This window comes from Bubalus kerabau, chromosome 13 (assembly GCF_029407905.1).
Source record: "Bubalus kerabau isolate K-KA32 ecotype Philippines breed swamp buffalo chromosome 13, PCC_UOA_SB_1v2, whole genome shotgun sequence".
Classification (NCBI taxonomy): Eukaryota; Metazoa; Chordata; class Mammalia; order Artiodactyla; family Bovidae; genus Bubalus; species Bubalus kerabau.
In genome coordinates, this window is record NC_073636.1 from 54732838 (window position 1) to 54750287 (window position 17450).

Sequence of the window (17450 nt, forward strand, 5' to 3'; positions counted from 1 at the left end):
CCGCTCCCAACACTGCCTGCAGGCGTGTTCTGGTGGTCAAGGATGCTGGACAGCATGGGTGAAGCCGGTGTAAACTAGGGGACAGGAAGTGTTTTCCTGTGAGCCTGGCAAGGACAGTTGTAGACAGGGATGGGGGACCATGACTGGGGTGCCTTGCTTGGGGGTGGGCTGTGGCATTTGCTCAGTTCTCATTTGCCCAGTGACCCAGGAGGCAGTGCCCCTTGTTTGCTCTGAGAGCTTTGGGAGCAGACAAGGGACACGTGGTGGGTGTCCTGGAGAGCAGATGAGGCTGGTCATCGCCATGGAGCCCTGGGGTGTCCCCTGCTCTGGGCGCCCGGCCTGGCTGACCGCCCTCTGCTCGGTCCCCAGGTTCCTGCTGGTCTTCTCCTGCCTTGTGCTGTCCGTGTTCTCCACCATCAAGGAGTACGAGAAGAGCTCTGAGGGCGCGCTCTACATCCTGGTGGGTCCCGCAGGATGGCGCGGAGGGCCTGATGGCACTCGAGGCCACGGGCGGCAGCCTGTCCTTGATCCCGTTGGTCTGACTCTCCAGGTCCCCCACTGGCAGGGGCCCCCACCCTCCTGGCACCCACTGTTCTTCTTGGTAGCCCTTCGGTTCCTCCCAGCCTCCCCTCTTGACGGTGATGTTGCAGCTTCCTCAGCCTCCACCGGCCCCTCCCCACAACACCCCAGCACCCTGTTCCCGGCCTGCCCCCCACCCTGTGTCATCACAGCACCTGACAGCCCCCGCCTCCGCTGTCCCTTTGCCCTTTCCCACCTTCCGTTCTCACTGGAGCCTGCGGGCTTGGGTGGCCCCCTCCACCTCGGAGTGTGGGGTGTTTCCCGGCAGATGTGGGTGTGGGGTGGGGGTTGTGAAGCTCACAGCACTCTTGTGATGGGTAGGGGTGGGCGCCATGGCAACTGCAGGGTAATTTCTGTGTTGCTGTTGGTGATGGGAGGCAGGGCTGCAGGGAGGCTGATCCTGCATCCAGATGCACCTCTGGGGAGTCCTCCTCCCCCCTGCCCTGTGTCCTGGGGCTGCCCCAGGCCTGGGAGCACCCCCAACTTGACAATTACCTGAGACCCTCCATCAGCTGTACCCTCTGTGCCCTGAATGCACGTCAGCTACACAGGATGGGACCCCCACACCAGCTACACAGGATGGGGGCCCCACACTGGCTACACAGGACAGGGACCCCACACTGGCTACACAGGACAGGGACCCTGCACTCATACTGGCTACACAGAACAGGGCCCCACACCAGCGACACAGGATGAAGACCCCACACTGGCTGCACAGGACAGGGACCGCACTGATACCGGGTACACAGAACGGGGCCCCACGCCAGCAACACAGGACGGGGGCCCCACACCAGTTACACAGGACAGGCCCCCACCCACTGTAGTGGCTCAGCTGCAGCGTCGCCCGCAGGAAATCGTGACCATCGTGGTGTTCGGTGTGGAGTACTTCGTGCGGATCTGGGCTGCGGGTTGCTGTTGTCGGTACCGCGGCTGGAGAGGGCGGCTCAAGTTTGCCCGGAAGCCCTTCTGTGTGATTGGTGAGGCCCGGTGGGGGTAGGTGGGCAGGCACAAATGCAGGACCAGCTCTTTCTGAAAGTTTCTTCCCACCTGCCCTCTTGGCATCAGAGCCCGTGGTTGATGCGGCCTGAGTACAGGGCAATGAGGTGCCGGGCGGCCGTGCCTAGGGACGGGTTGGGCTGGGTGGACTGTGGAACCAGGCCATGCTGGCCCTTTGTGTGCGTTCATCTGTCCATCGTCCCGGAGCCCTGGTGGGGGCCGCCCTTCTGCAGCAGAGGGCCCGCCCCCCAGCTCGGCCGTTTCCCGCAGACATCATGGTGCTCATCGCGTCCATCGCGGTGCTGGCTGCCGGTTCCCAGGGCAATGTGTTCGCCACATCGGCACTCCGGAGCCTGCGCTTCCTGCAGATCCTGCGCATGATCCGAATGGACCGGCGGGGCGGCACCTGGAAGCTGCTGGGTTCCGTGGTCTATGCGCACAGCAAGGTGAGGGTGCCAGGCCAGGGTGGGGAGGGCTGGCCGGGCATGACACAGCCCCTCGTTTCCTCTGGGTGTCTTCCCATGACTTGACCCTTGACCTCGTCTCCCCAGCTTTTCTGCCAGGCCCAGAACCGGCTGGCTCCGTGGTGTTGGGTGTACTGGATTAGTGCCCATCCCCCAGTCACCTGCGCATTAGGCTGAGGCTCGTGGTGGCCACTGGCTGTGGGACCCGCGAGGTGGCTGCAGTCCCAGGTCCTTCCCAATCCCCACCCTGTGTTCCCAGGAGCTCCACAAACCCAGATCCCACCCTGCCAGGCTGTGCAGAGAGGCTGTCCTGCTGGTGGGTGGGCTTATTGGCCCCCAGCCTCTTCCCCACTGTCCTTCTTGTCTGAGGCCCCGAGGCTGGGCCTTGGTTGACAAGACAAAGTGGGAGTCTCCCTCAGCCTCAGGGAACATTCTCCAGCCTGCCTGCCTAACAGCCGTTCAGGACCACTCCCTTCCTGGGTGGATGCGGCTCTGGGCCATCCCTGCCTGCCATCCTCTAGGGGTGAGGTACACAGGTGTGGGATCACCCAGGGCTGGGGCTGGGGCTGGAAAACCAGCTGCCTCTCCTGTCTGCCCAGGCTTGGGGCTCCCGGGGACTCTGCAGCCGGCTCTCGGGAGGCATACCTGCCCCGGAAGCCCAGGGGACCCAGAGCTCAGCGAACCTCCAGCCAGATGGGGCCCTGTGCTCCTGGGCAGGTTGGGCTGGGTGCCAATTTGGCTGCTGTGACGTGGCCATCTCTTTCAGGAGTTGGTCACTGCTTGGTACATTGGCTTCCTCTGCCTCATCCTGGCCTCGTTTCTGGTGTACTTGGCAGAGAAGGGGGAGAACGATCACTTTGATACCTATGCGGACGCACTCTGGTGGGGCCTGGTGAGTGTCTGGCCTCTGGGGCCAAGGAGAGGGGCCTTCACCAAGGACGTGCTCGCTGGGCGTGGCCTGCCTTGGGGTCCCTCCTGCCCATGGTCTGAGATCCCCCCACCCCTCCCCACGGTGTGCCCCAGTTCTCCTGCCTAACCTGGCTGGAGACATCTCTCTGGGGCCATCGGCTGGCTGCTTCTGACCAGAATGCCATGTAAAGGTGGCGTCCCAGATGGGCCGTGGTGGGGGATGCACTGGTCTATGTGGGGTGGCAAGAAGCCTGGCCCTCGGAGCCTGTACCCAGCCATGGCCTGTTCCTTCTTCACTGACCAACCTGTGTGATCTCTATGATGGAGGGGGAGGGGCGGTGCTGCCTGTCATGTTGATGGAGCAGAGTTTGAAAAGGGGAGCTAGACCCCCCTGACTCAACCTCCCAGGCTGCTCCTGACGAGGGGGACTCCGTCCAGAGCTGGTAAACTTTTGGCCCATGCTCACGGCCACCTACCTCCTGGGCCCCTTGAGGGCCCCTCTCCTGTCACCTGGTGCAATGGCCTCTTCTGAGAAAAGGCTTCCCAGGCCACCCTCCAAAGGGCCCCGCAGACCTCGACCCCGATTGCTCGAGCCAGGACCTCCTCCTTGTCTGTTTCCATGGACGCCCCCAGGTGGGGGCCGGAGTGCCCCTCCTTTGTGAGCTCTTCTGGGGGTGCTGGACACTCAGATGGGCAACCCCTTCTGGGTATTCCCCACCTACACCGGGGGTTTCCTCTGTGAACTTTATTTTTATTTTAGTGTTTCATTTTTGGCCGTGTTTCTTGGTGTGTGGGGGTCTTAGTTCCCAGACCAGAGACTGAACTTGGGCCCTCGGCACTTTTATTGCCGAGTCTTGACCAAGAGACCTCCAGCGAAGTCCCTTCTCTGTGAACTGCAGACTTTAAAGTTTCCCTCTGCTCTGTGATGGGATGAGATTGGCTCCGCCCCATCATTCTTGGGAATCATTCCACCTGAGATCCCCTTGTTCTGCTCTGTGGGCCGGTGGTCCTTGGAGGAGCCTCATGGGCACTGGGGGAGTCCCCCCACCCCCTTGCTGTCAAGCTGGCCTCCCGAATGCTGGCTGTGAACACTGGCCTTGAATGCTGGCCCCGAGGGCCGAACCCCTAGCAATCCCCCCACGCCCCCAAGTCTGCCCTTGTTTTGGGACTACATGACCTTCTGAGGAAGAAGTTCGTGAGACCCTGTGTGTGGAGGTGCCCCAATTCCATGCCCCTCCTGGCAGCTGGGCCCCTCCCTCTCTGGCCTCAGCTCACAAGGCCCCCCTCCAAAGGCCCCCAGATGACCCCTGAGCGTCCTCAGAGGGTCCCTTGGCCCTATCACCTCTCAGGCTCCGGCTTTGTCGGAGCCTCCCGGCTGCCCGTCTGGCTGGAGCTCAGCCCTTCTGGGTGAACCTGTCCTGCCCAATTCAGGTGTAAAATGAGAGTGGAGGCTGAACACCCCGCCCCCCCACCCCACGCCCTGTTGGAGAGTTTCATTTTGGTTCTTGAGCGGTGAAGGGTGGCTGGTGGTGACCCCGGCCTCACAGGCCCCATGTAGGCAGCATGGGGCAGGGGTCTGTCCAGCTGCCCTGAGGCCTTGGAGGGGGCCCTGGCTCCTGCCAGGTCTGCCTGAGTACAGGCTCTCTGTTCACAGATCACCCTGACAACCATTGGCTATGGGGACAAGTACCCTCAGACCTGGAACGGGAGGCTCCTGGCAGCGACCTTCACCCTCATCGGTGTCTCCTTCTTCGCTCTTCCTGCTGTGAGTCCTGCCCTTCCTGCCTTTGCGGGGGACAGAGTCTGGCCTCCTCGGTGACCACTTCTCTCCTTGGGGTCACATGGGGCAGGGCAGGGCTCCCCTCTCACTGCATCTGTGGGTCCCCATCAGCGCCTCCTAGCCCTGGGATTGACCAGTTGGGTCCCTGTGGCCAGGAGCGGTGCTGTGGGTGACACGTCTCTGGCAGGTCTCCTGCAGAAGGCATGGGGGCCCTGTTAGCCCTCCACCTGCAGCTGTGCAGGGCATGGGGGAGCTGGTGGTGCTGCTGTCTGGGTGGTCTTCTCTGAGACCCTGGTCCTCACCCCTGGCTCATTGTAGTGTAGACAGAATGGGAGGACAGCAACCTTTGTGCCAGGTGTGTTCAGAGTGGGCCCTGCCAAGCTCCTGTGAGGATGAAGCCCCCCTGTCTGTCTCCTGGTGACCAGGGGCTGGGGGTAGGGGCGAGAAGGCGGATCCAGGAGTGTGCAGGCAAGGTGGGGGGGCTCTGGTCCCCGGGTGCTGTCTGACCCCAGTGACTTGCAGGGCATTTTGGGGTCTGGCTTTGCCCTGAAAGTTCAAGAGCAGCACCGTCAGAAGCACTTTGAGAAGAGGCGGAACCCTGCAGCAGGTCTGATCCAGGTGCGTCCAGATAGCCCCTGTGTGGGCCCCACACGGACCCATGGGACCCTTGGCCTGGGCCCACGGTGTTGGAGCGAAGCCCCACTGGGTGTTTGTCTCTTGTCGGGGAATTCAAGTCTGTGCTGAGACCTGCTTAGATGTTTGCAGAGGCCCGGCACCTATGGCACAGGTAGCATCAAGGCCAGCCGTCTATAGGCCCTGGGCCAGGCTGCCACCGGTGCCCCCGAGTTGTCCCCTCACAGCACCGACGCTGCCTTGCACTTGTGGGATCGGGGCTCAGTGACCCCCCATGCAGGTAGGTGGCAGAGCCATGTCTCTGCTTCCCAGCTTGCACCACCCACCCCATCACTGGGGTCACAGTGGCCATGCAGTATCCAGCAGTGCTTCCTGAGCTATCCTGAAAGTGCAGGCTGGGCACAGGCTGCCCGAGGGGCTGAGGTTCCTGCAGCCCTTCCCAAGGACCATGGATCCAGTGGACTTTTGGCATTGACTGGCCTTTACTACAGGCTGGACACTGGCCTGGTCCCTCACATGGCTTGGCTGGTTTTTTTAAAGACGTTTTCTTTCCCAGGCAGCAGCCTACTTTTGTGTGTATATGTATACCTGTCTTTCACTTTCAAATGACTGCTTCTTTTAAATGCAAAAGATTGTAAAGAAGAACAAAAATGCCCACCCCCCATTGACAATAGTCCCACCCACTATTGACACCAAAGTCACAGCACTCCCAGTGGTTGCAAGGCTAGGGAAGGAGCACGGCCTGAACAGACAGCACTTCCCCACAGCCCCCTCCTCTCTGAGAAGCTCTGAGTTATTGGGGGAGGGCCGGAGATGGGGAGGAATTAGGGAAGGACCCCCACACACTGGGGGCTCCACGAGGCCACACATGCCCAGCGCTGAACGCAGGCTCGGAAGTGACCGGAGAAGAGTGTAAGTGCTTACTTCACCTGACTTTATGCGGTAGGAAGTCAGCCTCTGAGACTTTGGTTTCTTAGATATGACACCAAAAGCACAAGAAATGAAAGAAAAACTTTTGTGCATCCAAGGGCACTATTTGAACTGTCTCCTTGGAGAGTGAAAAGATACCCACAGGATGGGAGAAAATATTTGCACATCAGATATCTGATAGAGATCTGGTATCCAGAATACATGAAGGACTCGCAGTTCAATGGCAAACAAACGACCCAACTAAGAAATGGGCAAAGGATTTAAGTAGACATCTCTCTAGAGAAGATATACCAGATGGCCTATAAGAATGTGAAAAGATGTTCAGCATAGTTCTTCATGGGGGAAATGCAAATCAAAAGTCCTTCATGTCCACCAGGATGGTCACAATTTAAAAAAAGTGTTGATGAGGATGTGAAGTCAGAACCCTCATACGTCGCTGTGGGAGTGGGTGTGAAATGGTGTGGCTGCTGTAGAAGACAGTTTAGTGGCTCCTCCAAAGGTTAAACCTGTCACACGACCCAGCAATCCCACTCTTAGGTGAACACCCAACAGAACTGGAAACAGGTGTTTAGCCACAATCCTTCACGCAGGTGTTCACATGGCACCATTCACAGGAGCCAAAGGTCAAAACACCACCTCAGCCAGTGAAAGGGTGCAGAAGGTGTGGCCATCCACAGGCTCGAATCTTGTTGTTTAGTCACTCAGTCGTGTCTGACTCTTTGTAACACTATGGGCTGTAGCCCATCAGGCTCCTCTGTCCATGTGGTTTCCCAGACAACAATACTGGAGTGGGTTGCCATCTCCTTCTCCAGAGGATCTTCCTAGGGATTGCACCTGCATCTCCTGCACTGCAGCAGATTCTTTACCACTGAGCCCCCTGGGAAGCCCCATGCTTGAATATGTCTGGCCTTAAAAAGAACAAGGCTTGGACATGGGCTCCACCGGGGACAGGCCTTGGGAACGTGCTAAACGGAGGGAGCCAGACCCAGGAGGCCTGCCACTGAAATTCTATTGCTAGGAAGTGTCCAGAGTGGGGAACCGCAGAGACTGACGCAGATCAGGGATGGCAGGCCAGGGGTGGAGGGAGTGGGGAGTCATGCTGGTGGGTTGGGGGCCCTTGGTCTTGAGGTGGTTAAAGTGTGGTGTTTGTCAAGGGGACATTTGCACAGCATCAGGAACGAGCTTAGCGCCAATCAACTGTGCCCTTTAAGAGGGTGAACTTTACGTTATGTGTATTTTACTCTGATTAACGAGAGTTGGGAGCAGAGGCCAGGCCTGGCCAAGGCTGGTGTAAAGGCCAGGCCTGCGCCCTGCAGGGGTTCAGCCTTACAGTGGAGGATGCGGCCCATGTCCTTGGCTCTGGCCCTCACCTCCTGTCCCCCAGGGAGGGCAGGAAGGTGACCATGATGCCGAGTGATGGCTGCCAGGCATTAGGTGGGACAGATGGAAGGGAAAGAACTGGAGTTCCATGCGGACTCACTGCTGGGTCCCCGCTCCCAACTCCACTCTGCAGAGGTGACTGTGGCCCATGGGGATGGGAGCGACACTGGGCTGCTGTCCAGAGGCCAGTGCACAGGGATGCGTGGGGGCGAGGCCCCGGGAGAGGCAGGAGGGCCCCTAGCGGCGCCTGACCCCCATCCTTTCCACAGTCCGCCTGGAGGTTCTATGCCACCAACTTGTCGCGCACGGACCTGCACTCCACGTGGCAGTACTATGAGCGCACGGTGACCGTCCCCATGTACAGGTAGCTCTGCCCCCCACCACGCTGCCTGGGTGTGCCCCCCATTTGTTCTTAATCCCCGTTTTCAGTTGCTCATCATTTTGTTTGCTTTTTGTTTCTTTTTCTTTAAAACATGTACTTTTCAGAAACGAGTCGTGTGTGATTTATTTTATTAACTTTGTTCTCTGTTTTATAGTTTGCGGCTTTTATTTTTCACCTTCATTCTGCCCCCTGCTTAGTGTCCTTGCTGTCAGGGGTGTAGTGTGTGAGTCTGGTGGACACGGCCCCCTGAGCTCACAGAGGTAAATGCGGCTGCTTCCACGGACAGCAGCCGGGTGCAGCGCCGCTGGTGGGGGGCCCTGTGTTTAGAAGCAAAAGGATAACCTCGACCCTCTGACCCCCAGCGAGGGCCAGGGTCTCTGTTGAGGAAGGAGAGACCCCCGGACCACAGAGAGGCCCCAACAGGACAAGGTGCAGACACCCCCACGATCCCTGTGGGGGAGAGAGGGTCCTGGGGAGCCCCCCTGGGGGCCACATGGACAGTGGGCACCTTTCCAGGCTCTGCCCCTGGGGTGTGTTGCTGCCAGGCCCGGGCTCAGAATGAGGTCAGAGGTGAGAAGGGTGGGGGCCTGGCCAGAGTTCATGAAGGTCAGATACCGTCTGGTGAATGCTGAACTCTGGGTCCTCTCAGCCAGAAGAGTCCCCTTACCTGCCCCTGGGTGTCCACCCAATGGAGCCCTCACAGGGGCAGAGTCCTCCTGCAGGTCCCCACCTGCCTCTCCCAGGATCTGTCACCTGGGAGACAGTGCTGCCCACTCCCCTCTCCAGCATTTGACCCACCATCACTCCCGGGGACACTCAGTCTTGGGGTGCCGGGGCTCCAAGGGCACTTGCTCTTACCCCAGGCCCTGTGTTCCCAGTCCTCAAGACAGGACCGACCCTCATGCTAATTTTCTTTGTTCTGTTGTTTCCCCCACTTTCCTCCACTATTTTTTTCATTTCCTTTTTCTTCTCCCGTTCTTTTACAATCTTCTGTTCCTTTCCCTTTGTGTGTGTGTGAAAAACACTTGAAAGCTCGCAAACTCAAACCTACGGGGCCTCCAGGTAGGACTGCATGGGCGGAAAGCGTGTAGTGTGATTCTGTTCTGTTGGGGACTGTCCCGGGGCCCCCTGAGCCAGCCCTGCCCAGCCTGTGGCCCCTACTTGGAGCCACATGCCCCCTCCTCGCTCCCCTGGTCCCCTCTCCTGACTGCCCTCCCCCCCAAGCTGCTTTCTTGTGCTGGATCTGTCTGTCCAGGTGTTTTCTGTCCCTTGTTCTGCTTCCTGCCTGTCTCAGTGGCTGGGGTCCTGCCCGTGCACCTCCACCCTGCCCCCGGAGCCCCACTTATGCCCAGTGCAGAGGTAGTGGAGACGGGGTATTGGCTGTCCCAGTTTGGGGTACAGTTAGCCCCCAGTCCTGGCAAACTGCTCTGGGCTTGGGGTCTCTCTCTCTCTCTCTCTGCATCCACTCCCCCAACCCCAAGTCTTCCCACTGCAGTGAGAGTGAGACTCGAGGCCGTGGACAGAGGGTTCTGTGGCCCATCCATGTAGCCCCACTGACCATGTCTGCACCAGACAGCTCGCTTCCTGGGGTCCCCTGTCTAGACCGGGGTGCCGAGCTGCTCCAGGAAGGGTCCCCTGTGCCCTTTGTAGGCTCTGCCTTTCCCCTCAGAGTGGTGGCCCCATATTCCGCCCTGCAGAGCAGGGATCTCTCATCCTCCCTTGGTGCCCTCTGTGGGAACCTGCCAGAGTTAATCCTCTGCTCCCAGAAGGGAAGAGGGGGCCAGGCAGGGCCAGGCTCCGCAGGCAGGAGGGCCTGACCCCTCCCCCAGACGCGGGGTGGAGAGGGACCAGTATCCTTCCTGGCTGCTGACCCGGGATTCCTGGGGCTCCAGGTGGGGGGACCCTGCTTCAGACCCTGACAGGCTCCTCCCAGACCAGCAGCCCCTTGGTTCACCTACTCCAGCAGCACCACATCCACCGATGTCTGGGGAGACACCCCTACCCAGCCCCGGGCCTGGGGACTGGTGGTGTCCTCCGCAGCCGGCTGACCCCTAGACTAACACTGCTCGCTCCTGTGTATCCCACCCCCGTCGCCCGCTGCACCCTCGTCCCCCACGACTGGACTGTGTGTGCGTGGCCCTCGAGTGTGTGGTGCCTGCACGTCCTTGCCCGTCTGTGTTCTGTCCCCTGCTGCTCTGTGTCCAAGGCATGGCGTCCTAACTGCGTGTCCCTGCCCTTGACCCATGTGTGGGGGCTGACTGGGTCCAGCTGCCCGGGGTCTCTGCTCCAGGCCATGGTGGGTGCTCAAGGCAGTGGGGGGACCAGCTCTGCCCCAGTGTCCATCCTGGGGCTCTGCTGTACCCATGGCTTGAGCCGACTGAACTGCCCAGGCCTCCTGCTTGGTCTGGACCTAAGAGGACAGGGGACAGCCTTGGAGAGGAGTGGGGATGGGGAAGAGGAGGGCGAGCATTCCCAGGATCCAGGCCTGGCGGGGCTGGGGCTGCAGAGGGAACAGAGAGGGGGGGGGGCCACACCTGCTCCCCTGGGATGGCAATGACCAGGGCAGGGCTGGGGGACGGGCGTTCCTTTGGGTGGCATGGCTGGGCAGGGAGGAGTTGGGAGAGACCAAAGCAAAGTTGGAGACTGAGTGGCAGGGGCAGGTCAGGGCTGCGGGTGCAGGGGGTCAGAGATCTTCCTGTTTTGGAGACAGTGGGGAGTCCGAGCAGAAGGACTAGAGCGAGTCAGAGAAGGATGGGCATCCGGGGAGCGGGGACATGGGGCACGTGGAAGAGTCGGGAGTGGGTAGGGGCTGGAGCCAGGGTGTGTGGGGAATGGTGGTACTGCAGGACAGAGTGAGGACACCCAGGAGAGGCTTGGACACAGTTGCCTGGGAGGGTCAGGGGTCCCCAGGGTCAAGAAGGCTCAGAACAGGGTTTGGGGGCCTGGGACTCAGTGGGGATGTCACAGACAGTGGGGGTGTCAGAGCAGGTGGGGGTTCACAGGCAGTCGGGGGTCACAGAGCAGGTGGGCTATCAGAGCCAGTGGGGGTATCAGAGCAGGTGGAGGCTGAGTCGGGAAGGAGAGACCAGTGCCTGGTAGCTGACAGGGTGACTGATGGACAAGATGGAAGCTGAGGGTTGAAAGTGTCCAGGAACCAGGTGGGGAGTGGGGAATGGTGTGGGGGAGAGGGACAAAAGTGTCCCCAGACAGCATGGGGACCCAAGTCTCTGGGTGAGGCTGCTGCAGCTGGAGGTGGGGGTGTGGGCTTCCCCAGGAGCCTCCCAAGTGTACAGACCACTGCCTGGCATCCCAGAGGGACTTGATTCACCTCTGGCTTCCTTGCTGGTGGCCACAGCGCTGAATGCTGGATTGGCAGGCAGGCCAGGCATGTGGCTGTCCTGGCGGGTGGGACTCCATCCAGGAAATGGGGCTTGGAGTAGGGCCAGACCAGTCGCCCAGGAGCCGCCCAGTGGGCTCTGCCCAGCACAGTCCTTTCCTGGGACCTCCGCCCTGCTCAGCTTTGGCAGAGAGAGTGGCTCAGAGAGAGAGGGGTCTGGGAGTCCTAGGATGTTGGGGGCTGCGTTTTCAACTGTGCTGCAAATCCAGGGGGTGTTCAGGGGTTGGGAAGGGGGAGGGGCGCCCTCCCATTTTCTGGTGCCCTGCGGGACCTGCTCCACGTGGGTGTCCCTTCTAGGGATGGCCTGGGCACCATCCACTCCCAGGGCCGAGGTGCCCAGGGAAAGTGAACCCAGAGGAATACAGAAAGTGCCTGGGCCGCAGAGGTGGAGGCATGGGCTCCCTGGGGGTCTGCTGCCGCCATGGACTCCTCCTGTTTCTGCCTGTAACAGGTCATGGCCTGTGTCCCCATGTGAGATGTGGACTCTGGTGAGAGTTGGCATGGGGGTCCCTGGGGCTCTGGTGGGTTGGGGGCTCACTCACCTGTCCTCTTGCTGCAGACTGATCCCGCCGCTCAACCAGCTGGAGCTGCTGCGGAACCTCAAGAGCAAGTCCGGACTTACCTTCAGGTGGGCGGGAGCATCCACATGGGCTCCAATCCCCCATGGCTCCATGAGGGCCAGTAGGGGCGCCCAGGCTGGGCTAAGGCCCCCGATGGCTCAGGATGTTCACATCCTGTTGCCTCAGGCCCTGGTGCTGCTGGAGGTTTTCCCCTGTTGCTGACCAGTCTTGGCTCCCATCCTGAGGGCGGCTGGTTTGGGGGTGGGCATGGGGTGGGGGTGGTGCTCCATATGGGGCGGGGAGGCTGGTCCTCTGGCCACAGGTCAGAGGAAGAGTCCAACCCTGGAGCATCAGGTGGAGACACATGGGTAGCACCTGCTGGTTCCTTCACGACTACAAAACCTGCGACTCCCGGAGCACTTGACACAGACAGGCTTGCCGAGGACACGGACTGGCCAGTGGGAGAGGAGGGGAGGATGCCTGCTGGGCCCAGCGCCCAGGGCTGTTTGAAGAGCTCTCAGCAGTGGGGCATCTGGAGAGGGTTGGATGGTGCCCCCCTGCAAAGATTCATCTGTGTCCTGGGACCTGTGAACATGACCTTATCTGGAAGAGTCCTCGTGGATGTGGTTAAGTGAAGGACCTTAGCTGTCCTGAGTATCAACTGTGGAATTCGACAGCTCCAGAGCTTTCTTCACACTGCCTCTTTCAAAGTTTGTTAATATTGGTGATGCTGATTAAAACAAGTGTCCATAAACATGGGGTCATAGCACCCTCAGTCTCAAAACTTCTTGTGACCCCTTCCAGATTCACTGTCCCTCCGGGATCTGCCTCCTTGGACCCCCCAGGGAGCTCTTGGGGGTGTGTGGGCTGTTTCTGCACCCCTCACACACAGCCCTGGCCCATGGGAGCATTGTGCATCAGCTGGGCCCTGTGTGGGGTCCAACCACTGGGCCAGCTTCTGATATCCTGTGCTTCTGTTTGCAGGAAGGAGCCCCAGCCAGAGCCATCTCCCAGGTCAGTGCCCGCCTGCCTTCTGCCGCCTCCGCTCTTCTCTGCGTGTCCCGTGGAGCTCGCGCTGCCGCGGGGCCTGTGCATGCTCCCCAATGCCACTGCACAAGGACCCCTGCCCGGTGGCGATGTGGGCACCTGGGTCTATGCCTCCTTCCAGGCCCCCGAGCTGAGGGACAACTCCTGTCTGCCTGCCTGTGACTGCAGCCCCTTGGGCGGGAGGTGGGGGGCTTCCAGGGGAGCGGTCCCACTGGCTCCAGGCACAGGGTCTGGGCTGCTCTGAGTCAAGGGTGGCCCAGGTGGACACTCCCACGGGGTGTCCCAAACACTGCGGGTCAGGGTCAGGCAGTGCGGGGGGTGCTGTTCTGAGGGGAGGTCTTCACACCACCCCTGCAGGTCTTGATTTGTGGAGGTTGCTGGAGGATGGAGGAGTGGGAGAGGGTTCCTTTTGGGCAGGGTCTCCTGCCCCACCTCACACCCCCTTGGTGGGCACCCGTACCCCACTACCCGTGTCTGTCTAGGCCCCTGCAGTTCTGTTTGGTTCAGGTGAATTTGAGACCGGGACCCCAGATGGGGACTCCCGGGGGTGATCTCTCCTGGGGTTAGGGTGATAGCACCCTGCTGTTTTCCTAGTTTTGAAAGAAAGCCAGATCAGTTCACCACTTTGAGTCTGGTGACCTCCAACCTGCCCATGTACTGCTGTGTATCTCTGAGCTCAGGGGTTCCCTGGTGCCCTGTCCACACCTGCACGGGGAGTCCCATCCCCCAGGCCATGGGCCAAAGATGCTGCCTGCTTGTTCGTGCCCTCCTGGACCGAAGGCTGCTCAGCTGTGAAGGCACTGGGCTGAGCCCTGCTTCAGCATCCATCGGAGAGGGGCATGTACCCCACCCCTGAGTTCCCGAAGCGAGTTGGCCACTGGAGCTGACCTGGAAACATCAGCAGCGCTTTGCCTCCAACCAGCCCAAAGAGCAGCAGAGATGACCCTTTAGATCCCAGACCAGAGTGGCTTTATCCTGGGCAGTGACCTCTGTTCTCATGGGCACAAACCAAGGGGCCCGGCACGGGGCTGTAGTCAGGTGGGCAGGGAGGGGGAGCAGCAAGCCTGGTGTCTGGGGAGCCCCGAGGCTGTTCCACTTCATTGGTTCCCGTTGGTGCTGCCATCAGCCCCTCCTGTGAGCCCCCAGGACCCTGAGGCCGAGGAGGTGGGCACGGCTGCCCTCAGCTCTGCCCAATGGGCACTCTCTGGCCCTTGGCGCGGCCCCTCCGGCCTGTCGCGGCTCCCTGTGCTCGCCGCCTGCGCGCCTCTCCCCTCCAGACAACTTTCGTCTCAGCCTCTCTCTCTCTCTCTCTCCTCTCTTGCCCTCCCTTCCCCCAATCTGGAAAATCTTGCCTGCCCCCCCCAAGTGCCTTTAATCATGTCACTGCCCTTCTCGGGCCCCTTTCACGTCCGCTCTGTCTTTGGGGATGAGGTGGCTGACCCTGAAGCAGGATTGCAGGTGAGGATTCACGGGAGCCCCCGGCTCTCCGGCACGTTCTGTGGCTCCCCCTCGACCCCGCTTTCTGCTCCTCCCTCCCTCCCCGTGTGTCCGTGTGTCCCTGCCTGTGCCCAGCGGCTTCCCCTGGGGGCCCCAGGCTGAGGCCCTGGGACAGAGGGCCGGCCTATCCCGGGTGCACACCTTTCAGCCAGGGCATCTCTGTGCCCCGACTGGAGCAGCCAGGAGCCCCTGTGCAGCACCCGGTGCACAGTAGGTCTGCAGGAAAGGGTCCCACCCTGGACACCTGTGGGTGGGCTGTTCCTGGGCTGCCCGGCGAGGGGATCCTAAGCAGGTGGACGGGGTGGGTGCAGGGGCCCTCCACTGCCGGGAGACCCCTTTGTCCTGGCTCATGGTGGGGACATGCACTGTGGCTGTATGGGCGTCAGACCAAGGCGTGGGACTGGCGGGGGTGGGCAGGCGGGGGTCTCGGGCTGTGCTGCTCCGGGTGTGGCTCTGACCTGCCCTTTGATCCACCCCATTTCTGACTGCCTACTCCTGTGCCTGGGGAACCCCCTGCGCCCCAGCTGCTTTGCTCCCGTCCGTGTGGCCCCCTCTTCATCGTGGGGGGCCATGTGCAGTGTTTGGGTGCGTGTCTGTCCAGTCTGGTGTTGGTGACTGTTTGTGGGCACCTCTTCCACCCTCTTGAGCCCAGGCCTCCCCGGGCTGAATGTGGGCAGGAAACCCCAGGGCCAGCCTAGAGCCCAGAGGCGATGGGCTGGAGTCGGGGCTCCTCACTGCCCACCCCAAGCAGAGGAGCAGTGTTCAGAGGGGTGGCCGGGCCACCACCAGTCCCCCTCCCCCTGCTCTTGTCCTGCTCTCAGACTTCCTTGTTTCATGCAGGAGCCTCTGGCCACGTGAGGCTGTTTAAATTTTCATTAAAACTAAGAAACCGCTGCAGTTGGAGAGCCGCTCCCCAAGCTCCTGTGCGTGGAAGCCAGGCTTTAGGTGTCACGTAGGAAATGGTGGGTGGGCAGTGCGGGGCTGCTCATCTGTTCAAGGCTGAGGTCCTTCAAAAGAGCCGGGGGCAGACATCCCACCCTACCTCATGCTCTTTCCTGGGGGAGGAGCCCCCAGGTGGGGCAAGGCAGGGCTCTGTGTGCAGGCCTGGGGACCCCTGCAAGGAGCTGGCAAGGTCCCAGTCTTTAGGGTCTTCATCTGTCTGGCAGGCCCTGGTGGAACTGTGGCTGCCTCAGGGGTGTGTCTGGGGAGAGCACGTTTGCCCTAAATTTGAGTTCTGTGAGCTGCTGGGCTGGGGTGGGGGTGGTCTGAGTCCTGGGAAGATGTGCCCCTCTGCCCCGGGGGCCCTCTAGTTAGTCTTTTCCTACAACCTGAACTGGGGAAGGTCCCACCAGGGAAGCACACATGCTTGCAGGGTCCTCCACGGAGGATGAGGCCGGTGAAGCCAAGGGAGAGCTCTTTGAGGAGCCTTGACCCTGGCTTGCTGGCGTTAATGTGGGGACATCCTTGCTGGGACAGTGGCAGGTGCCACCCGTGTTTAAGTGAATGTGAGTCGACGCTGTTGGCTGCGTCCGGGTTTCCAGGCCAGCAGTTTGAGAGCCACTGTCTCAGAAGCAACAACTTCGAAGGTGGAGGCAGAGAGCAAGACCCCAGGGAAGTGAAGGGTTTCTTGACGTTCTTGCTGGTTCTTTTCATTTCTGCTTAAAAGTTTTGTGGCTCAGACAGTAAAGAATCCGTCTGCAAAGCAGGAGACCCGGGTTCGATCTCTGGGTAGGGAAAATCCCCTGGAGAAGGGAATGGCTATCCACTCCAGTATTTTTGCCTGGAGAACCCCATGGACAGAGAAGTCTGGCGGACTATGGTCCATGGGGTCACAGAGAGTTGGACATGACTGATCAACTAACACACTTGCAGGTTCTTATGCACAGCTCGCTCTGGCCTTTGTGGAGGGTCTTGGGCAGGCTGACCACCGGCAGCCTTTCCTGAACAGCTAGCCGCAGGTCAGGATAGCCTTCACCCAGGGTCTGGCCTTGGCCGGTCCTTTCGTGTGCAGGTGCCCCAAGCCTCCTCCTCCTTGGCTCCCCTCCGGGTAGAGGTGGCCACTGCATTCTGGGTAAATGGGGGCCACTTCTGATCAGGCCGCTGTCTGGGTTGGTTTGTGAAGCCAAACTCGCACGTTTTTCCTCTGAAAACGTGAGCTTTCTGAAATCCTGTCCCTGTAGAACCAGCAAAGCCTTAGCCAGCCCATGTATTATTTTTTTGTTGGCATGAATATAGCAAAAAATAATACATCTTTTTAAAGAGATGGCCCCAAATAGATGCTGGAAGGAAAAGGTATTTTTGGAGAGAAAAAAAAAGTTTTTTTCTCTCCAAAAATAGGGACTATTTTCTTTTCCAGGCTGACGGAGGACTTTGTGCGCGACCTCCGCGCTCGCACTTCTCTCTCCCATGCGAACTCTGTGGCGGGTGCACCCCACGCCCGCGCGCCCGGCCGGGGTCCCTCCGGTCGCCAGCGCCCTCAGGACTAACTGTCCTCTCCTCATTTCCAGTAAAGGCAGACGGTGCGCAGAGTCCCTGTGTGGATGCTGCCCAGGACACGCTAGGTACCGCGGACACGCCGCTCGGACGACCATTGCTGCACGGCTCTTGTCCCCTCCCGCTCCAAACACTCTGCTTATTAGAGGTTCTAGATGCGCCAGGGAAAGGCTGGCGCCCGTCCGGCCCCCTAGGCCCCGATTCTGATTGGCAGCTCACCTCCCAGCCCTTCGTGGAGCCCCTGCTTGCCTCTGACCCCAGGTGCCCTCCTGGGCGACAGGGCCATGGCGCTAACGCCCTTCCTTCGCCCCAAGCCAAACGATGCCCCAACGATGCTGTGCTCCAAGCAGGAGAGGGGCCGGCCAGGGGGTCTGAACCCGCAAAGCGCGCCTTCCGGGGTCTG

At 60.5% G+C, this 17450-nt stretch overlaps 1 protein-coding gene across 5 annotated transcripts in view; it reads left to right on the plus strand.

Moving 5' to 3' along the window:
• KCNQ2 (potassium voltage-gated channel subfamily Q member 2) overlaps positions 1 to 17450 on the plus strand; it is a 43312-nt gene that overhangs the window by 15523 nt on the left and 10339 nt on the right. For 3 of the 5 annotated variants that reach the window (XM_055544471.1, XM_055544473.1, XM_055544475.1), the window contains exons 2-11: positions 370 to 460; positions 1430 to 1556; positions 1846 to 2021; positions 2806 to 2931; positions 4603 to 4713; positions 5251 to 5346; positions 7941 to 8035; positions 9086 to 9115; positions 12010 to 12078; positions 12995 to 13024. In XM_055544471.1, the coding sequence (XP_055400446.1) occupies positions 370 to 460; positions 1430 to 1556; positions 1846 to 2021; positions 2806 to 2931; positions 4603 to 4713; positions 5251 to 5346; positions 7941 to 8035; positions 9086 to 9115; positions 12010 to 12078; positions 12995 to 13024 (951 nt within the window). Of the gene's footprint in view, positions 1 to 369; positions 461 to 1429; positions 1557 to 1845; positions 2022 to 2805; positions 2932 to 4602; positions 4714 to 5250; positions 5347 to 7940; positions 8036 to 9085; positions 9116 to 12009; positions 12079 to 12994; positions 13025 to 17061; positions 17116 to 17450 lie in introns of all 5 variants that reach the window. The other 2 variants (XM_055544472.1, XM_055544474.1) reach the window with 2 other exon arrangements.